Genomic DNA, 23012 nt, shown 5'->3' with positions numbered 1-23012 from the left:
AACACCCCCCTCCCCTCCCTCTCCTCCCAACCAGCGTCCCCTCTCTCCTCCTTTTTTCTTCATCGTTCTCTCTCTATCTCTCTCTTTCCTCCTCCAGACTTCACTGTGCCGATAGAGCTGTCAGTCAGCCTTGTTTTTTTTCTTCTCCCCTCCTTCTCTTTTCACCATTCCTCCTATTCATAGCCCTCAACACCCCTCCGCCAGCCCCCCTCCACCCCTCGAGGCTCCAATCCCCAAAGAAGTAGACACTCAACAGTCTATTTGCAGGTGCCAGACTCAGCTTTGTAGTATACATTATTATAATGTATATCATCCAGCCTTCAAATGCAGCAACATTACGTCGACCTTTAATCAAGACTTGGAACTGTCTGAGCTGTCGGTTTCACAGGCTCGCTTCCTACAAAGACCAAACTCACTAGTGGAGCCAATATAAACGTCTATACAACCATTCCCCCCCCCACCCCCCCTCCCTCCAGACTTATTCTGCGCCTCCAACAGAAACTGCAAGCACGCTGACCAACTTTATTCAACAGGGTGCAGACAAAAGACACTGGGCTACATTAAATTAAGGCCTCTAAAATGTAGAGATCTGGTAAATTTCAAAACTGTGAAAAAGTTAAGAATGAATTCTTCATGAAAATGTGTAAAAAACGTAGTCTGAGAAGAATGTTAAAGATCCCATATTTTACACTTTTCTGTTGTTTTATTTTAAATTTTTATTTTTGTTTGGATACACATTTGTAGTAACAACAGGTCAGTCAGGCAATCATAAGAGAGGATGCTCTGAGCCTCTTTTCTGATTGGCTGACTGTTTTCTGAGTGATCTAATAGAAATATAACAGATTTCAGGTAAACACTCAGAGAAACTAAATCCTGACAGGTTTGACGCTGGGTCCAGGTGGGCGGGGCTTGGGGCATGTAAAAGTAGTGACTGCTTTGTTGTGACATCACATAGTTAAGGAAGTCCTGACGGTTCATTTGAAATCTTAGTTTCTGAATACAGGCTGTGTGCATTTTGTCCATGGATTGCATACATTGATACTTTCACAGTATTAATATAGAACCTAGACCTGGTTTATAATCAAAGCTTAATGATCAAATATATTATTAGGTAAAGACATATTATTAATAACTGGTGTCTGGCTAAGAGGGGAAGGCATATAAGCTCTTATTTGATGATTGATTTTTTTTATTTCAAATATCTGGCAAACCTCAACCTCACTTCTGTGTAGCTGCTGAAGGATCTGCTGGCAGCTTCAACAGACACCAAAAAAAAAAGGAAAAAAAAAACCCATGTGTCCACCATTCAATTTAGAGTCAGCTGTTGAGTGATTGTGTTCATGACAATTAAGAATTAGAATTAAAAAAGTTCATTCTTATGTGGCCTGTAGATTCACTTGCAGTCAGTCTGCCATCACACACTGTGTTCACCTCCTGTGGAAACAGAAACAGTGGTCCCTTGTGGTTCAAAGCTGTGTATTATTTTTCTATTAGATTTTGTGTAAACTTTACCAATCCCCAGTGCAAAACTCTCCCGCTTTTAAGACAGCTTACCATGCAGGTTTAGAGCTTCCACATGTTATCACTCTCTCTTCTATTGAGGCAGAGAGAAGAATCTAGCAGGGACACATGGTTGATTTTGGTGTTTTCATCTAGGACATGTAAGCCGAGTAATGTGCCAACCTCTCAGAAACTTGATGTTTTCCTTTAAGTGGGTTTAGGGAGTGTTTTGTGGCTGTTTAGATGAAAAAAAAAAAGTGCACAGTCTTCTGCGCGCAACACACACACAAACACATACATACATGCACAAACCCACACAGTCATACACAGTGGCTATTTCAGTGAGCTTTGGCAGCCGCAGGCCAGCTGGAAGCAACGTAAGCGTAAGGTGATACTCAACAATGCCACTAACTGGCCAGGCCTCTCGTCTGTACACCAGCTATAATGACATTAACATGGCCAAGGCCAGTGCAGAGCCAGGACACACACACGAACACACACACACACACACACACACACACACACACACACACACACACACACACACACACACACACACAAATAGGAGGACAGGATCACTTTCACCTCTTACAAAAATGTCTATGTCGTCTATGCCTGACGCTGTGGGACAAAAATACACAAACAGAAAGCGAAATAAACACAAACACTCAGACGTCACCGCGACGACTCCCTTTGAGTCAAATCAGTGTAGGCAATAAATAGCTCAACATTCAACATTACACTGAAATAGCATTTACAGCAGTTGTCTCATTCCCTCCGGAGAAGCCGAGTGCGCCGCGTTCGTACAATGCCATAAAACAAAAAGGGCTCGGGCACAGCTTCAAAGTTTCAAAGGGGAGGATTTGAGTAACAAATTTATTCGACGAACAGAAAACAACACAGAAATCCAAGGTAAAGAAAAAGAGCTGGTCTCGCTGCCTCCCGAGGTGGAACGGGTGAGTCACACTCTCAGTATCCAGCAAGTTCCATCCATGAATTGTTTAAGACAGAGCAAAGCCTTTGAGAGCTTTAGAGAAAAAAAACACACACACACAAAAAAATTCTCCGTCCCAAAGAAAAAATTATGTATTTAAAGCTAAGAGAAAGAGTCTTTGAGCTGCTGTTGTTAGGTAACGAATAACAAACTGACAACAAACACCAAGGCCTGCTGTCGTCCTCGAACCGGAAACAATTACTTTGAGACTTTCCAAATGAGCTTTTTATTAGGAGGCATGGAGCTATAAACCAAATTACTGCATTGCTTTGGTTTTGTTCGTAAAAAGTTGGAAAATATAGAACTGGAGAGGTGCGTCGGTCTCTCCCTTCAACACACTCACCTTAATCTGTGATCATTTCAAAGTTAACTTTTTTTTTTAACAAAAAGCTCCTTATAGCACTTAAACTTATTTGGGAATATTTCTGGGATTTTTTCATCGGACCTGCGGCAGACAACTCACATTAAACCTTAATAAACAATTTATTAGTATAGGCTGTTGTATAATTTATATTTATGAGCTTCTCAGTGTTTACTAGTATAATGACTTATAAAAAAAATCAACTTGGGACTGAGGATAAGTACAGCAGAGATATATTTTGCCAGATTTTGGATGTTTTCCTCCTGAAGATGCAAGGCAAACAAGTCCAAAAAATTCAAAACAGCCTATCCTTGGAGTGCACCAATCATGACCTACTTGGGGTTGGTGAGTTCAAAGTCTCCACCCCTAAAATATTCATGAGTTCTTCTCCTCCTCCTTCTCCTCATCCTTGCAAGCAACAAGGGATCAATTGCGCAGGAGAGCCGGTCTAATCATGTTCCCTATTTTACTGAGTGTCTGATCCTCGGAATCTGTGATTGGCTGATCAGACTGATTGAAGATGTTTTGGAATATGGATTTCCCTCTGGATATGAGATCCTGGTACAAAGGCCCTGTCTCCTTCAGCCCAAGGGGGAGAGATGAGCTGGGGGAAGAGGTGTGCATTGGGGGGGGGGGGGTCTCTTCCACGAGAAAGGCCCTTTAATTGGGCTAAAACCCTGAGGCCGGGATCCCCCCTCCAGGGCAAGTGGAGAGCTGGACTCAATTACACACACACACACACACACACACACACACACACGCACACACACTAATGTTAACACCGTCTCCTCTCCAAAAAAACACCCACTCAGTCTCAGTCAAGGCAGGCACACAAACACACTCACACGCCAAAACCATCACTTGTCATTGGCCCAGCTGCTCCCTCTTCAAAGCTGTTGGCTTCTGGGTGGCCGTGGAGATGAGAGGAGAAAAGAGAAGTTTTCAAGAAGTGCAGCCCGCGCTAAACGACACCAAATATCGTCCATGAATATTCTTCAGACTCGTGCACGAGCTGAGCAGAAACCTTGAATAAGCGGCCAGTGAAATACTGGAGAGAATGTGACACAGGATTAAGGAGTCTGGAGATCAACGGAGGTGTGTGTGTGTGTGTGTGTGTGTGTGTGTGTGAAGGAGTGAGAGCGAACATGATAATATGAATGCTGTATAGGGATAAATGCTCTCCTCACCACATTGTCCTGCATGCTCTGCAGTGTTCACATGTTTTTCTGAAGGAAAAGTTGTGATACCACATTGTAAAAATGTTCTTTTACAATAAAAGCCCTAATCAGTACACTCAAAAATATATACACCCAAATCAGCACTGAAGCATATGGGACCAAGAGGATACATCAACTTCCCCAGCAAACGTAAAAAGGCCTGTTGAATATAATCTCACCATCCAACTCGGCTGAATCTGAATTTTAGTTTCTATTGTTTATATGACATTTTGTTGTGTGCCTTTACTTTGAAATTTCTGGGTTGGAGATACAGCTTCCAATAAAGGCAAGTCAATAAAAACCTTGAGGGAGCACCTGTCAGTTAGTGTTGCAGAGCTGTTACTGTACAGTTAAGTTAAAGTAAATTATTTACGACATCTACAGTGCTTTATTATTATTACAGAGATATTAAAGGCCCCATATAGTCTAAAGGTAGATGTCCATGTGTTGTTTGATTATAAAGCAGGTCTAGGTTCTATATTAACACAGTAAAAGTATCAAAGTGCTCAGTCCACAGAGAAATGCACACAGCCTGTATTCAGAAACTGAGCCTTAAAACGAGCCGTCAGGACTTCTGTAACTTTGTGATGTCACAACAAAGCAGTCTCTCAGCCATGCCCAAGCCCACCTGGATCCATCGTCCAACCCTGCAGGATTTGGTTTTTCAGAGATCTGCTATATTTTTATTAGATCACTCAGAAAAAAAGTAGCCAATCAGAAGAGAGGCTCAGAGCCTCCTCTCTTCTGATCACTGACCTTTTGTTACTAGAGCTCCAGAGAGAAGCCTGAGAGAGGAGATGTAAAACTACACTGAGATGGTTTTTGGTTCTTAAAACCACAAATATATCTTCTTATGGATCAATCCTTCAAATAAAACAGAGGGAAAGTGTAAAATATGGGACCTTTAATAGGTCAACAGCATTTCTTACCTGCTGCAGGTGGAACTACCTTTAATGTTTTTTAATACACTGTTGAGTGCGTGTGAGTGTTTCATCTTTAATATGGATCCTATTTTAAGCGTTGAACACATGTTTTGTATGTAAAATCTTAATGCGCAAAGTAAACAGTAACATTAGTTGTTTAATAAGTTGTTTAAATAAAAATTGTTCCTCTGAAAGGTAAAGAACTTAAGTAAATGTACTTGGTGTGAGTCAAATGTACATATTGTTGCATTTGTGTAATTCATGCGTGTGTGTGTATGCAGACCCATGAGTGTCTGAATCAGAACTGTTTCTTCACATGGAAGAAAATGCCTTTGAAAGCTGCATGTAGAGCATGTGATTCTTATAGACCTTATCAGTGAAGTGTGTCTGTGTGTCTTCTCATGTTGCCACACATGTGACCTGGCTCTCCCTCTAACCTTGTTGCCGTTGTTGAGGCTCATGCTGCTGAGGGCGGACAGCTTGGCCTCCAGACTCTGGTGTCCTGAGTGCTGCTGCTGCTGGTGGAGCTGCTCCCTCTGGATCTGCTCCCTCATGCTCCTGGCCTCTTGGATGGCCTTCATCACTGCGTCCTGGTCCCCAAACAGCGCTGTGGAGTTGAGGCTGGACAGGATGTCTGGGAGGAGACGAAAGGGGAAAACTGCATGTCACTTTGGCTGGCATAGAAGGAAAGCACAAGTCTTAATAAGTAATAAGCTTTGACTGGACACATAAGCAACAGCTTCACATCTGTCATCATATTCTGATTCAAATGTTGCTTAATTCTGCCCTGAGCACTAGTAACAAGAGGGCAGAGAAAAACACAAAATAAAGAAATCTCATAAGTAAAACATCCAAATATTTTCCAATTTTGGCTTCTATGTTAATGTTGTTAATTGAGTAAAGGAATGAAGTTTGATGCTGAACTCACAACATTTCTTCTACACTGGTAAGTAACAGCTGTTGGTGCTCAAGTTAGCTTTGTAGCAATAGCAAAACTGACAAATAGCTCCTTTAACCAAGCAATTTGTGAGGTATGGGGACTGACTGAAAAGAAAGTCATGTTATATTATGAGGTGACTTGTTTCTTCTGAATCCTTATGGAGTCCTTACAAAACATGTACCAGGAAATGGTTCTCGAGGTTTCTGCCATCACAGAAAGCCTGTTAGAAAATACAGGATATGGCACAGAGAAATAAATTAAACCATTCAGTATCTGAACTGTGCTTTTATGCTCTAAGTCTGTAGTTCACAGAGTTCAGCTGCTTATCGGTTTTCTTTTAAATTCTGATCTGCAAGTATCTTTTATTTGTTAGTTTTAATAAATCAGAGGGTTTTGAGTCAGATGCTGTTTAAACCTTGAAGAACCCAGTTTGGTGCCTGTGTAAACTTTTATAAACACTATCAACCTTTGAGAACAAAGCATAAGTGCTGAAGCCCCAAAAAATCACAATGGCTGCAAATTCTGAACAAATTCCTGTTATAAAAATATTGAAACATCTGTTTAAAAAATTATATTTTTCTCTTGTCAGATCAAAACGTTGCTCAAGTTGTTTTCCAGTCCACTTGTGTGACACGAGTAAACACGACAGAATCTCCTCCCTCTTGTTTATGTGCTTCACACTTTTGAAGCCAATGCACATTTGAAGAATAAGAAAAAAAAAAAGAAATAAATAAAAGGATGCAAAGTTTCCGTCGCCCTCCTCGTTTAATTAGCAGACAAGTAGGAAGCACTGTATGCTTGGGTGGCCGTTAAAATGGGCAAAAATAACTTTGCAGGCAACACAAGCGACGCGTCCTCAAAGCCACTCCAGAGGAGCTGGTGAAATTGTTTTCTGGGGGGATATAATGAGAGGGTTTAGATTGGCCTTAATAACAGATAGCAGAGGTAGGGGCATAAAAGGTCTAGCGCGGGCAGACAATGATGTGAGGAAGCTCTTAAAAACCAAATAACGTGTGCTGGGTTTCACTGCTTCCGCTGCTGGGGTTTTCATTGGGGCTAAATACAGGGCTTTGGACTCCTGTAAAACACAAACACACACACACACAAATGCTCACACACAGGTCTCCTCGTGGGGTTGAGGTGTCTGCAGTCTATCAGGCGCATGCAACGGCTCTCGGTTTGTCTGTGTGTGGCGGGGAGGAGGGAGGTGTTTTTGGGTGGGTGATGTTTTTGTTTTTCCGGTTGAGGGGAAGAACAGTTTTACACTGGAGTGAGGACGTGTTTGCTCTGGATGGATGTACAGTACAGATGTGAACAATACAGTGGCGCATGAAAGGGTATGAGCGTTTGTTTGTGTGTGTGTGTGTGTGTGTGTGTGTGTGTGTGTGTCAGAGCGAGAGAGAGAGGCCATGTATGTGTAGAGTACGTCAGTGTTTCCCCTCAGAATTTTGTCTTGGCATGGTGAAGCAGCGCTTAGACCCTGTGATCCTTATTGAACATGTCAGTGAAGCCAATGCTAATGTACTTCTTGTAGGCAGAGCAGCAGTGGTCTGGGTGGCCCGTCCCGTCTACCCAGCGGTAAAGGAAACACTGGTGTTAAAGTGCATGTGCGTGTTTGTTACCTACCAAGAGAAGTGTTCCTGCCCATGCTGGGGATGGGGCTGGGGATGCGGCCCTTGCCCATGCCTGTAGGACTGGTCTTGTTTCCCGAGAACAGACTCTGTGTCGGGGACGTTGGGGAGCGAAGAGCCTCAGCTGTCTTGGGTCTGGCTGAGAGGTTCAATGGCTGTGTGGATCCTTCCTCCTGTTAGTGGAACAGATGTAACGGTGCTTTAATGGAAATGTACAACTGATGGATCGCCACATCTTTGTGTCTTTGTGAGTGAGTGTGTGGCATTACTCAGAACTGCTTCTACCCTGTGTTTGAGTTGGCCAGTAGTAGCTTTATGGAACAATGTTATTGCTCCATAACGATAGGGTGTCATGTATGGACAACTATTTCTATTGCTGTCTCTTTTTAGTCTGTACATCTGTATATTTTTTAGGTAATTCTATGCTATTATCATTTGTGTTGTTTTCGCTGTTGTTCTTGTCTATTTCAATATAGTATTTTACTCTACTTTCATATATGCAGTGTATTGTGGTTTCATTAGGATGAAAACTGTCTTATTTACACTCTACATGTAAAAGCCCAACTAGGGACAAGAGCTGAAAATGAGTAATAGCTATAAACTCTCTGTGCGACACATTCGTTTCCTGCTTTGTTTTGGAACTACGTTAAATTGCATTGTCCCTATTAAATAAAAACAAAAAAAACAAAACAAAACAAAACAGGGACGCTTATACATGAGCGTCACACCTGGGTGCAAGATACACAGCCCTGCTAATGTTCTCATGCTACTCCACTGATTGACAGTCGGCGGCAGTAATACGCCAAGAAATGTAGCAACGCAGCAACAAAGGCAAAGAAGAAGAGGATCGCTTGCAAGACAACGTGGATGTAAACATTGTAGGTTTCAAATTATTTCAAAATGCTTGTTTCAATTTTGTTTTTATGAGGAAAGAAAACACATTTAACATATTTACTATCCCTCAAGGATAGAGACAAGCTAACGCTGTGTGCTCAACTTTTGTTTTTCCTTAATAATCATCCCAGGGTCCCTTTAATTCATGTTGTGACCCTTTGTGGGTGTCAGGACCTCCAGGTTGGGGAACATGGGCTTAAATTTCACCCGAAATCTACTTTTCGAGAGTCAGACACACCCCTCCACCTGTTGGCTTGAAAGGTGGCTGTAAAAGGATTACAATGACAACACATTGAGTCTGTGAAAATGGATTTCCATGGGATTGCAGCACTAACATGTAGTCTTAAAGGTATCTTCTCACTCATGCAGCATAATCCACTTCTCCTTTATCCATCCACATACAGTGCTGTTCAAGTATATTCACCAGTAGCTCTATATACTTCCAGAGAAGCTGTCAGTCTTATAAAGTGTGACACAGACATTGTTTATAAAGTAATACTTTGGTGAAATGAACATGTCTGCTGTGAAAATCTATTACTGTTGGAGGTGTAACTGACTGAATTAGAGTCTACTGCTGCCACTGATTTTCAATCCTGTCCCGAGTCTCTCTTGGAAGTTGTGCTTTCAGTACTTTAGTGACGCTCCTGCTGAATGTCTGGCTGATCAGTCACACCTTTGCCCTCAGAAAAAAAAAAAAAAAAAGAATCCCACAGCTAACTTCTGTGAACGTGACAGGAAAAAAAAGTTGTAGTGTGCCCTCTTATCTGAACAATAGCACCTTTGTTTGTGCGAGTCTTGTCCTCTATTTCTAATCAAAGGTTCATGACCACATTGATCCACATAAGGAATCCCTGGAAAAGGAAAAGTAATGCCAAGAAGTAAACTGACTGGGGCTCTTGTGTTGGCGGTAGTCGCTTAATGAACGCAAAGCTAATTTGGAGCTGAGCTTCAGCTGAGGGAGGTGTTGGAGGGAGTTTAGGAACGGCTCGGTAGAGGGAGGTTAGTCTGCGGGTGGCATGCCAAAGTGGGGGCGGTGGGTGGCGGTGGGGTGGGCTGAGCAAGTGCGGGGGTTGGGGAGGGTGGGGAGGGTGGAGAGGCTGGGGAGATTGGAGGAGATTGGAGGGCACAGCACTACTGTTTGAGTGTGGTGAGCTCTGACGCCGGTCTATTGTGACGCCGGTTGCAGCTGTGCCCCACACACACACACATGGTTTCCATTACTGCCTCGCCGTCGAGCAAAGATGAGGCGTACGCTCTCTCCACAGTGAAGGGGTCTGGGCTCCTGCCAAACAGCAGCCAGCGCCAGTGTCAGTTTGTGTACTTGCGTGTGTGTGTATCAGTGTGTGACTTTTAAATAAGCTGTTTCTAATTGACGGTTAAGAGCAGAGAGCCACGGGCAGATCGATGTTTCAGAAACTTCTCACTTTTAGTTGCACTGATCATCATAATTCTTGTGTGTTTTCCCATCATTCATATTCTGAACTCACTCTTTCCTTTGTCTTATTATATTGTCATACACCATGGAGACACTGTTTTTCCCATATAAGTTCCTTATACATTTGTTTGTTTCTTGAGTGTGGTTAGATTTTCCCCTTGTGCCGTTGTCTTTGCCCACAGCTTATTAGAACATCAACCCATCACAAATGTGTCCTCCCAGCTCCGACATATCCCGTTGAATCATTCAAACCGCTCTGTGATTCCACATAAACCATTTTACAAAATCATCGGCAGCAACAGGCTCACCTTAATCTGAGCGACAGGACTGGATGCTCGCTTCTCGCTCTTCAGGGCGGAGGGGGAAAGCGGACCGGAGGAGTTGGGAGCCTGCGGGAGGGGAGCCATCTTGGCTCCTGGTGAGATCTGCATGCTTGCCAGCTGGGCTGCGTACAGCTGCTGCAAAAAGGGAAGAAACCAGCAAAACCGACAGACTATTAACATTGCTCGCCAGCAGCTAGTCAGTGGCTTTCCTCTTTCATTCTCTCTCCTCTCTTCTTCTATGGGTGTGTGTGTGTGTCTGAGCCAAACACACAGGACTCTTATGGAAACAGATGTGCACGTACAAATACACACACGCGCACACACACGCGCACACGCACACACACACACACACACACACACACGCACACACACACCTAGATCTGACTTTGACAGGAGTGTCCCACACAAATGGAAGATTTGTTTGAGTATTTATCAGAGAGGCATTCCAGCAAAACATTTTCATTTTAAATTATCTACAATCCGTCTCTGACAGTTATTCTTTCAGCAGATGCTGGAAGCAGCTTGTGCATCGATTTGCATCTACAAATAAATCCAGATAATACCTAAAGAAATTTCGCTTGAATCCTCCTTAAGTTTAATTCTGACTATTGACAAAATGGGATATCTAATACTCAGTTCTGCACAAATATGAGAGTTTACAGTAAGTAATGAAATAAGCTTTTCAGACAATGCCTGGCTCAGTGTTGCTAACAATAAAAGCTGGTTTCCTTTATTTTTCATATAACAATGTGAACCACAATGGGAAAAAAGCCGCATGGGCTTTTTTTGTTGTCCTGGCAATTTGACCTCTTTCTTACGTTTTGCCTTTTACAGCAGAGCTGAGATTTTACATGGTAAGAGTCAAATAAAATCAATCAAATTAGGCTTTCAAACAATACTTTATGAGTCTCGAAAAAACACTGGAGACTCATCTTGTCACATGTGGTTAATCCTTACATTAACAGTTCAGACAACTGAGTTTGACTTCAATCCAAAACAAAGACAATGGGGTGCAATCACGTTTAAGTAGGTGTAGTCATATTGCAATTACATCTTGGGCATGTGAGTCCATTGAAAATAGTATAAAAATAATAGAAAACTTAAAATAAAAGACTTGGAAAGTAAAAGCCGTCTGCCTCTAGGGTTGAGATGGGAACATTAAATTCGTAGTAAAAAAAAAAAAAAACTGTACCGATTTTCCATCCAAGGTACTTAACAAAAATCAAAGAGTCAAATACTCAGCCCTCGGTCCAGGGTCTTCTAAATCAAAGCTAACTGGCCAGACAAACCGCTGCCTGAAACCACTGTCAACCCCTGTCTAAATGCATTGGAGTGTGAGTGCTGGAGTATCAAAGAGCCTGTCCTCAGGAAAACCACCCAGACGTGGCTGGCCTTCACTTAAGACTCCCTCCTCTCTTTCTTTTCTGCTTTCCTACTTTCCTCTCATTTTTCATTACTCTCACCTCATCTATACTCCCCCCCCCTCCTCTTTTTCTGTCTTTCTTTTGTCCTCCTCTCTTTTGATCTCCCTCCGACTCTTCCTTTTTCTTCTGCCTTTCAGTTTTTGTTCCAAAATCATTCCTCACATCTTCTCCCCGCATCTCCATTTCCACCTCTGTTTCTGTCTCTCTCTGTTTTTACTCTCTGCCCCCTTCATCCTAAAAGGCCCCCAGTGTTGTGAGATCTGATTTCCCTGTAGTCAAAACTGCAAAGCCTCCTGGGACCAGAGATCCAAAAGCAAAGAGAGTGCAGCAACAGAGAAAAAGAAAAAGAAAGGGGGGGGGGGGGGGGGGTAGAGAGCGTTGCGCTGCAGACACACGAGATCACCGTCGCTTCACCGCCGAAGCACCCAGGCTCAGCGGTCGGGGCCAGAGAAATTGGCTGGCCCTCTTTCCACTTCTCTCGGAGCGATATTAAACACAAACAGAAGGGGCCTCGCCGTTGAAACAAAGCCCTGATGTCACGCCGCTTATTTTCCTTGGAAGGCACCAGGAGTGCTCGGGCCAACCCCTGGCGATATGAGATCCCCGTAAGAATGTGCCTTGAATGGCTGGTGGTGAGGCCTCTCGCGTCAATCACACCGACCGCAGAGTTACTTCTGGTGATGCCTGATATTCTTACAGCTCTGAGGGGAGCGGGAGCTGGGGCAGACACACGAGTCTTTGAGGTAAAACACACAGTTAAGCTCTCGCACCCTGTACCCTGTGTGCGCACACACACACACACACACACACACACACACACACACACACACACAGGGTATTTTTGTGCAAACACACCCACGGCCATTGTGCTGTTAACAGCGATTCCGTCAGCAATTCCAAATAAGAGGAGGGAACTGTTGAACAGACAAAAGCCTGAAATTAAGAGCTTCTACCTATTTTTTTTCCTCCCTCTGTTTCTTAAAGACACTCTGAGATTGATTGGTGACTGGGGAGGCCAATGTGCAACGTAAACAACCCCAACTAGAGCTCTCGCCATTCAGTCAAACCCCAAGGGAAGACAATGCCGCAATTTCCTAAATTACAAATTGACAAAGAGGGCCTTGAACTGCGCCTCAGCTGTCCAGACTATCTGACTGGCCCCTGGATGTTAGTGCTAATTTGACTAAAATCCAAATGATTAGTCAATCATTTTTGATCCTCCCGATCACCCAGCAGGTTTATTTTTTTTAATAGCCGTGGCCTGCTTTGGTGTAATTGTTAAGAAAGCAAAGAGGAGGTGATGTTGTTGTGGTCTGGGTTGTGGACAGCACCGTCTGGACCGGCCTGCCAACAGCCTCCTCTGTGCTCAGACCGGCCTGTCCCATTAGAACTGAGTGGAGAATCCCTCTAGCTGGCCTCTTTTAGTGTCGAGCCGCTATCGATCTCAGGAGTACACAAAACAAATGAGGTTTTGTCTTTTGCAGCAGGTTTGCAGGGGGAGGAGGAGGAGGAGGAGGAGGAGGAGGAGGCTGAAATTGATCGACTGCCACTGAGCTGGCCCACACAGAGGATGGAGGGTAAGTGTTGCACTGGGAGGGTTAGCTGTGGCCAAGACAGTGGAAAAGATACACAGGGAGGCAAGCTGCATACACAACCATCTCCTTTCCACTTCTCTGTCATGGAGCAAATGCTCAGATTTTTAAATAAAGAAAAACCTAATCTGATTTCCTTCCAGAAGAAAACCATTCTGCTCTAACTACTGTATGTTGGTAATTAGGGGCACAAAAGTTTGTTCCTCACCTTTGTCTGCATGTCTGAGACACAGAGAGAGAAACAGGCAGAACACAGGGACAGACAAGCAGGAGATGTCTTATGATTTCAACAAGAATGTCTGCTAAGCAACTGTATTTCCCTCGCATTAGCCGTGCACAAAGGGGGCCTTTCTTCAGCAGGAATCCACTGTTTGTGAAGGGGTCTACTCCGAGGCTCTGGAAACAATTGGCCTGATCAAGTTCCCACGCCGATAGCACGACATTTGTTCTATCAAAAACTGTTAGGTCAGTTGAGTCGTGCACAATGAGGCAGCTTCTGCCAAATGACTCTGCTTGATTTGATTTTGTTTTCTTCAGACTGATTAAACCGTAAAACAAAAGAAGTGATCGAGTCTTTTCTGTCCTCTTCGATGATTTTGAGAAGTGGAAGTCGTCTTGTATCCTGTGCAGGTTCATTTCATTTCCCCCGCTTGAAAATATGCTCTTTCTGTAACCCAGTTCATGCCTGCTTGACCATCAGTGCCAGCCAGCTGTCTGAGAGAGTCCTACAGGGCTCAACTTTAAAACATCTGGAGCAGTCTGGCTACAACATCTGTCCGTCCTGAGCCGTTAAAAAGAGGTTTGATAGCAGCTGGCGTGTACTTGACTACAGCATGTAGCGGAGACGGCTAATGTAGAACTAACATGGTGTAATTGTGTATTTACAATGCTTTTTTATACCCTAATGCACAGTCTGACACACTGGAGTTAAGGCCATTGTGAAGTGAAGTGTGACTGAGACTAATAAGTAAAAAACACTTAAAAACAGACAAGATCTCAGTGTGTGCACTGCACTGCCACTCTGAGACACTACACAGGACTTTACAGTGCAGCCTTGTTTAAATCCCGATTGACTGACTCACCAAATGCACGTCATTTGCTAAACAAGCAGCAACAAAAGAAAAACACACTCTATTGATTATGAATGATGGTTAGTCACCCATTAATTAATAATTTTATCATCCTATAATATACACTCCATATTGTGTTCTGTGTGTGCTTGTCTAATACAATTTTTACATCAGCGTAACAACCAGCACAAAGTACAGGGGGCGGGGCCAGAGAGAGAGTTCTCATGCAAGATAAAGAAGTGATGAGTAAAGACAGGAAAAGTTAGAGGAAATATGTCAGTGAGGCTCCAAGTGAAAAACATCCTCTCACAGTCATTGTGAAAAAACAAACAAACAAACAAACAAAAAAAAACAAAACAGGTTTTCAATGGTGTAGTTGTCCCTCACCTCCCAAAGGCAGAGCCCATAAAGAAAGCAGAGCCAGAGCTGAGAAAGAGAGAGAGAGCCGCTGTGGCACTACAGCGTAACCGCAGTGGCTACATGCAGGCCAAAGGGCTCAAGATAGTGCAGGAAGAAGAGGAATAAATGTTTCTGTTCTACTCATCACATTTGTTCTACTTGTTATGTCGGAGTCACGTCAGTTCAGGGTTTCCTGCAGCATTTAACGGCAGACAGAAGAAAACGATAAGACTCGTGTAAACCAGCAGAGGTGCTACATCACACTGCTCTGTGATGAATTAGGCAACTATACAGTAACTAAACCGACCGTGAGGCGATCTGCCACCAAACATGTTCACCGTTTGGTCATTAACCAAAGGGATATGCTCCAGTGTTAGGAGAGCTGAAGGCAAGTGGCTAAATTGTTAATCCTGAGGGAAACACTGTAATTGCCTCCGACACACAAACAAGCAGCTCACATACACAGCAAGGACACTCAAAGAGGATGCAACCCATGTAGTGTGAGGGGGTTGATAAACCATGCCAACTTCACACAGTAAGTATTTATTTCATGGCTGGATAGCAGAGCAGCATGCAGGTGTTTTTATTTTTTATTTTTATTGTGTTCATCCAATATAAATTCTGTACTAAAGAGAGCTGCTGGTAAATGTCTGAGATGAAGATACATAACTCAACAAGTAAAACTCATAACTCTCATCGTGATTGCTTTTGGCGTTTGGTATTGTTGTCAAAACAATGTCCAAACATGTGCTGGAAGCCGGCGCCTCCGTCTCACAAAAATTCCTCAGATAATCGCGCTTTTTTTTTTTTCTTCTCTCATAAACACTTCCACCGACGCTCTCTCTCTCTCTCTCTCTCTCCCTCCCTCTCAGTCTCCCTCCTTTTCCCAGTCTCCTACTCAATTCCAGCCGTGATGAGAAGCTTCCTCATTCATTCAGGTTCCTCTCTGCCCCCCCCCCGCTCCACGTCTCAGGCTGTGTTTAAATGTGAATGAGTTTGCATCTCCGACATTATTCATCCTCTTACCTCTCACTCACCGTACGGCTCTTTTGATAATTTCAAAGGCGAGAGTGGAGCTAGGCTGCGCCGAGACTCCGATCCCCCTCAGCGCAGCGCGGCGCTTTGCTAAGTCAATAGCGGCTAATGAGGGCCTTGATAAGCAAAAACCACAATACAAATTGAATAAACTGAGATAAGGATTCTTATAACATCCAAAAGCCATGCTATGGTAACGACTGACATGATGAAGCAGTATTGTTTGCCGGTGAAAAAGCTTCATGAGGGCTTTTGTTCTTTGCTCTGATAGTAGGTACAGCAGGAGGGGTGACGGGGTCGTGTTGTGAAATCCCAAACCGCCTCAAGGGAATAAAGATTTAATTTTTCTTTTCTTCTATTTCGTTTCTTTTTTTCTATTTTCTTTTTTTCTTTGCAAATACGTTCTATGATAACCATTATGGAAACGTGCCATTCTCAAACCACAGGTGTCAAGCAGCAATAAAATATTTGATGAATTGCCTGGGCCAGGTGTTGTGCTGGTGGGGCGGAATTCCTCTGTGATTCATCATAACAGCTTTTGTTTAACACAGCTGACAGGCAGCAGATAAGCAGGCTAGCACGTTAGCGTCGGCCTATAGAGCTTCATCCTTTAACCGACGTGTCATGCTGTTTTATTGAGAGAAGTTAACTCCATTAATATTCATTAAAGGAACGAGCCTGTGATTTGAGCCGATTAATGCATGCTGGGCCTCCTCCAGCTTCCATTTGTACTTCCCATTCATTTTGCTTTTACGGCTGTTCTGGTGTATTTATGAACATATACTGCAGCTGAGGATATTGCAGCAAAGTGAGGAAATAAGTAATGCTAGCAGGCAACTCTTATTTTTTTCCTCCAGTGTTATTATTGTAGCCGAGAGTCTGCACTTTCCACAGATCACCTGTCAGTCACGCAGCGTGGGGCTTCTGTCTTTGATTTTCTGTTGTTGAAATTAGACCTTCTGTCAGTGACGCTGGCTTACTTAACTGTGCAGTCATGACAGCTACCACTTCTTAAGAAAAATACCTAGTTTCTCCTTTTGATCGCAACGTTGAGATTTTTCCCAGGTAAAAACTCACAAGACATGCTGAATCACAACGGCCTTGGCCTCCGGATAACAGGCGAAATATAAAAGGTTTCATGCACCAGGTATACATTAAATTACCATTGTGTTCGTTGAGTCCGCCATGGATAGGAAGCATTAAAAAGTCTTTTATTCTATAAAAAGTATTGCTGGTTTTATCCCACTTGAACTCAGGGCGAGGTTAGAGTGAACAGGAGTTTCATTTAGTTTGCCAATGTTTCTTATCTTGACTGTCTTTTCTATTTATCTACCCACTTCTGTACGATTGTCTGGGGCTCTGGCCTGCCGGTTACACCCTCAGGATTAGAGCCATATGTACTTTCTCAGTGTACAAGCAGTGTATAGCTCTGTCTTTGTTCCTGCTGCTGTTCTGAAACTTTGTCTCTGCTGCAGTTGTTTATTTGGTTGTGAAACACTCACTCAAGTTATCATCAGAGATACTGAAGAGGCACTTCTTTAGTTTGCTTTGCTGGCATTTGCTCTGACACAGTCTCCAACTGTTAAATTATATGACTCTTTTTTTTTTTTGTTTTTTCTAACAACCAACACTATGACAACATAACATTTCCTTTCCTTTTGGTTAAACTAAACCAAATTTGGTTTAGGTGGGAGTTATGTCTTTGACAACAAAAGCAATTTGTGGTTTTAGTCATGACTAAATGTGAAAATGTTTTGCCAAATATGTTATAAAGTCTCTTATTTCCTGAGTATTCATGAGTTGAGAAGTGAATCCAGGTGAAACTGAAGCATATCTCACACATGCCCACTAAACTCCTCACCCTCACTTTTCACCACTTCATTGTCAAACTGTCTCGTTTCCAACATGTGATCCTTTTGTGGCAGGAGGACATGACTCACTCTTTTTGTGCAATTTCATTTAAAGGGTCGGTTCAGCCCAGTTATGTGACTCTATCCATGCAGGAAGCTCTGGTTTGGTGAAGATGCAGTGCTGATTTTGATAAACTTCCAGGAGACCAGGTGTTTCAGTCTTACCTGTAGTTGTAATGGGCTGAGTCCAGATGCCGCTGCAGCTGCCATTGTCGATGGAATGAACTGCATGGGGTAATTCTCACCTGCTGAACAAGGAAAACAACACATATTGTAGAGAGAGGTGGCAGCAGATTACTGCACAAGAACTAACCTGCTTTTTTTTTCTTTTCTTTTTTTTTGCCTTCAGCTTCTGTCTGTCTCTCTGTCTCGCTCTTTGTCTCCTCCCTTGTTCCTCTCATGTTTTTATTCATGTCAAATGAGACGTAAAGGGTCACAAGCGTTTTTATTCGAAGGTTAATAACGCTCAGTGTCGGTACACTCGGGTACTTGAGACCAGAGTGAGCAGAGTTCACATCCAGAGCTCCCTCATTGGGATGCACTCATAAATTCATATACCAGTACCGTGAATAACCCCTACTGTTTGTTCCTAAAAGGCTTTCCATGTCTGAGCCTTTGTTGAAAACAGGCCAAAGTCAAAGCAAAGTGTACAATAATGGCTTTTTAATCCTTTCCTTCATTTCTGCCTTTCTTTGCACCCTCACGGGAGTGTGTGCTCACGCAGTAGGAATAAACATGGATTATTCTGTATGAAGTACGGAGGGTCAGTGTGGTGCGGCGTCAGACGAGCACCGGGAGGAATGCATGGAAGGAAGGAATGTGTGAAGGACGAGGAGAGAGAGGAAGAAAGCAGGTGGTGCAGGGGATCCTGCAGGAAGACGACTGTGCGTGGGTGTGTGTGTGTAGGTGTGTCTTCCAGTGTTTTGTTGTGGCGCAAAATCCCTGCTGGGACATGCAAACACTCACACCTTCTATTGTGTTTTGCGTGCAAGTTTTTTGGGGAATGCATGTGATTTGTCTGTCTACATCTCGCTTATGTGTGCACTCGTGGGTCGGGGAGCACCAGGAGGACATGCATGAGAGTGTGTGCATGTGTGTGTGAGAAAGTGTGAAATTCCATGTTGCAGATGTGTTGTGCAACTGACATGTTTTCAGCACGCCATAAAAGAGACATTCCAGTCCTCGCTGTGTCCAATGTATTGTTCCCGACGTGAACAAGCAGGGCTGGTAAATCTCTCCGCTCATTTTCAGAACATTCCTCACCTGACACACCTCATTAACATAGACTGGGATCCCAGTGTTTGTGTGTATGTGTGTGTGTCTTAGAGGGAGAGAAAGAGAGAGAGAGAGAGAGAGAGAGAGAGAGCGAGAGAGAGAGAGAGAGAGAGACCTGTTTCTTTTGTATTTGACAAAGAGTCATAGAGCTTTTATCTGAGGGGGGTGAATATTTATCAAGAAAACATACATTTCAGCAGTGAGTAATCTGTTTTGGGCAACTTTTCAATGTGTGTGTGTGTGTGTGTGTGTGTGTGTGTGTGTGTGTGTGTGTGTACCTGGCTTGTAGGACATGCCCGGTGGGAAGAGGAAGCCTTGCTGTGCAGCAGCCGCAGCAGCCAAGGACCGCTGGTCATGAGGAAACACTGGGATCATCAGAGGAGGCATGTGACCCTGGACCTGAGAGAGAGAGAGGGAGAGCGGGAGGGAGAGAGAGAGAGAGAGAGAGACACACACATGTTTGTAGTATGTAGTCTTGTAAAACATGAAATAAGAAAAACGTAACTGAAAAAAACCTTGACGAACACACAACCACTCCTATCTACACAAATGCCACACACACACACACACACACACACACACACACACACACACACACACACACACACAAAAACAAATGACACAATAACACTAGCAACAGCAAACTATAGAGACAGGAAAGAAAGATGGAACCTGTAAAAATCACTAAAGAAAAACTGAAGAAAAAAATGAAGGACGGAGAGAAATAAAGGAGTCATAAAGAGATAAAGTAAACTGAGAAGGGAGGAGGAGGAGGAATGGAGGAGGAAAAGAAAGCAATAGGATAGTCCGAGAGATAAGAAGTAAAAAGAAGGAATGTAAGGGAAAGAAGCAAAGAGTAAAGAAATAATTGAAAAACATCAAATGAAAAGTGAATAAACAAAAAGAGGGAAAGATAAGAAAATTCAAAAGGGAGTAAAGAGAAAAAAAAGAATGAAGGAAAAAAGCGAAGAGAAACAAATTAAGATGAAAAAAAAAAGAAAGAACACCAGGAACCAAGAATATAAAAAGAAATAAAGAAGCAAAGAGACGAGAAATAATAAAGTCAGAAAAAGAAACACACACACACACACACACAAGCAAACACGTACACTACCCCAGCCACTGACTGTAAGAATGAACTGATCATCGGGACTGAAGAGACAAAGTTAAAGAGCAGAGACCAAACAACAAATAAAGACGTTTCATTCTTGAGAGACAAGTGTAAAAATGTGAAGCAAAGTGTCTTTAAAACAACAGAGGAGCTAACAGCTGCCTTTCATGTCGGCTTGAAAGACTCATAAAAACTGTTGGTTGGACTGAGTTAAGGCGCTGAGGGCTCCAACTGAGGAGAACATATCAAAGATGAGCCTGCGGGAATCTATTAAGGCTGGACTGGATCGCTCTCTTCACTTCCATCTCTCCCTTTATCTCATCCTCTCCTCTCCCTTCTTCACTTTCTTCCCTGTTGTAAAATTGTTTGTCTCTTTCCCCCTCGTGTCTTGTCTTTCTTTTCTTTCTCTCTGCCTTAATTTCTTTCATTTTGTGTTTTTTCTGTCTCCTCACTCTCACAGTTCCTGTCTGAAAGTTGGCAGATTTTTAGAAGATGTGAGGAGGTTATTTAAGCCGAGGAGAGGACACATTGTCAGCTGACAAAACTTTTCAGATTAGTTCTATAGAAAAATGTTTTACATTTGACCACGTTTAATAAGATTTTATAACGATTTGCAACAGCTGTCCATCACTTCCTCCTTTTTCTGTCATTCCTCTCATTCTGTTTCTATATGCCTCCTGTTTTCTCATCATATTTTACCTCCTCTCCAGTTTCTCCTTTTCTTTCCTCTGTTACTCTCTAAGATGAACGCTTGTTGACACCTCCTCCTTCCCTTTCCATTTCCTCTCTCCGTTCAATGCTGTCTGCCTCCATTCATCTCCTTTACTACCAATTCATTAACCACATGGCCTCCCTCCCACTGTCCTCCTGGGACAGTTCATCATTAGCGCCCAAATTTACGCCATCAGCATGTTGTGTGCTCACAGTTCTCCTCTCTGCATTTGTACCGCGTGGTTACATTGCTGAATTAGTTGAATAAGACGACCGTCCTCTGGGATGTTTATGGTGTGTGTGTGTGTGCGTGCGTGTGTGTGCGTGTGTGTGTGTGTGAGGCAGGGTCTAAGCGTTTGTGATCGGGAGGTTCAAAGAGCATGACTAAACAGAGAGAGGGAGATGAACGGGGTCATCCTTCACTTGTGCGTGTTTGCCGAGGAACTGTATTAATTAGTGGATCAATAAGAGGATCAACAACAGTTACTGTAAAGGGGATATCTTTGGGTTGTGGGCTGATGTTCTGACAAAACAAGAAACTTACAGATTTCATTCTGGGCTCTGGGAACTTGAGATCTTTTTTTTTTTTTTTTTTTTTTACATAATAGATGTTTATAAAAACAAAATTGCTAGATCCTGTAAAACAATTGTAATATCAGACATTGTCTGGAAAACCCCACAATCACACTAAGTGAGAACATCGTTTCAATATCTTTTTATGTTTGTTTTATTCATACAGTATCTCTCTTGGAAACTACAGCATGGTACCTGGTTCAGGTGAGAAACATCATCATCTTCATTTGGTTAAATATTTCAAAAAGCCAAATGTACATGTTCAGGCTCCACTATCTCCACACTCTTACTTTGAAGCACTACAGTTAATGAAGTGATGCTAGTGTATGAATCTGTAAGTGATGAACTGTGTGTTTGACACTTGACACTGGACATCAGAGTACACAGCTCCATTACTGGAGTCAAAGTACAGATCCTCCTGGTCATATATTACTTTAGTACAAGTGGAAGTTGTTCAGTCAAATTTTTACTTGAGTTTAAGTTCTGGAGTACTTTTATTTAAAAAATACTCAAGTATTCAAAAGCACTTTTTTTTTTTATGTCAGCACATTGTTTTATTGTTGCACATTTACAGAACCTGATGACTGAAACAAACTACTGACTGAACCGACTGACTGTAGAACCTGTAGAATAAAAAGACTGTTGAATATCATACAAAGCTTGAAATGGCCATAAACAACTGAGCTGTTCAAAAGTGCAGCACAACATGACTGACAGTGTAGGAGTCGACTGTGATTGTTTTACACAGTGTATGGTCTGATCACATTTTAGAAAATAAAAGAAAATTTCACTCCTCTGACCTCTGCCCTGCTTCAAAGTAAGAGTACTTCATAGAAATTTAATGGAGTCAAAAGCACAATATTTGTCTTTTAAATGTAGTGGAATAAAAGTCATTCGTTTCCAAAAAAACAAACAAAAAAAAAAAACAGTCAAGTGAAGGACAAATACTGGAAGATATACTCAAGTACATGTATTTCGTCACTGTCCACCCTTGCTGGACATGAATCATGTAAGTGCTGAGAGGACTGCTGCTGTATTTGTATGTTCATGTGGAGGGGAGATATTTTGTTAAATCGTTAGACTGTAGAACTAGATTGTGGCTAAAAAAATTACAGTAAACTGAAATCCATCAAAAGAAAAGCGCTGTGGAGTGTATCTGTGGGGTTGTCTTGTACTTCTCTTTATGTTGACCAATCAGAGTTCAGGACCGTAAGAGTCACAACTCTTTGGACATTTTTGGACATTCTGGTTGGTCTTCACTTCATCAAAGGCCTGTTTGAGGGTTAAGACTTGGTTTAATGGTCGAGGTTAAAATTAGGTTGTGTGCACATGTGTGTGTTGTGTGCACATGTGTGTGCACACAACACACGCATGTGTGTGTGCTCACGTCTCTGCCACAACAATGCATCAAACATCTGTATTATCCACAGATGGCATGGAGTTACACATGTTAAGCACATGACCAGCTCTTCAGACAACATTGTTTAGGTCATACTCCAAAAAAGCCAGATAGTTCGGGAGCCCTCATCACACACACACACACGCACACACACACACACACACACACACACACACACACACACACACACTCAGACAAGTGTCCTGACGTCTTGTGACACGCAGAAAAGAGAATGAAGAATGAAGAAAAACGAGTCTGTGTCCGAATGGCTAAAAAAAAAAAAGAAGAAGAGAGA

General features: G+C 42.8%; 1 protein-coding gene across 5 annotated transcripts in view; it reads right to left on the bottom strand.

Annotated features, from left to right (window-relative positions):
- Positions 1-23012, bottom strand: part of LOC111650381 (transcription factor SOX-6-like) — a 117515-nt gene that overhangs the window by 12224 nt on the left and 82279 nt on the right. For 3 of the 5 annotated variants that reach the window (XM_087172344.1, XM_087172347.1, XM_023400268.2), the window contains 5 exons: positions 19202-19322; positions 17814-17896; positions 10204-10353; positions 7562-7739; positions 5433-5629 (listed from right to left, as the gene is read on the bottom strand). In XM_087172344.1, coding sequence (XP_087028470.1) covers positions 5433-5629; positions 7562-7739; positions 10204-10353; positions 17814-17896; positions 19202-19322 — 729 coding nt within the window. The remainder of the gene's footprint in view (positions 1-5432; positions 5630-7561; positions 7740-10203; positions 10354-17813; positions 17897-19201; positions 19323-23012) is intronic. The other 2 variants (XM_087172346.1, XM_087172345.1) reach the window with 2 other exon arrangements.

Source organism: Seriola lalandi, unplaced genomic scaffold (genome assembly GCF_002814215.2).
Source record: "Seriola lalandi dorsalis isolate HSWRI2012SDOR001 ecotype SW California unplaced genomic scaffold, Sedor1 jcf7180002052274, whole genome shotgun sequence".
Taxonomy (NCBI): Eukaryota; Metazoa; Chordata; class Actinopteri; order Carangiformes; family Carangidae; genus Seriola; species Seriola lalandi.
This window is presented reverse-complemented; position numbering and strand designations above follow the sequence as displayed.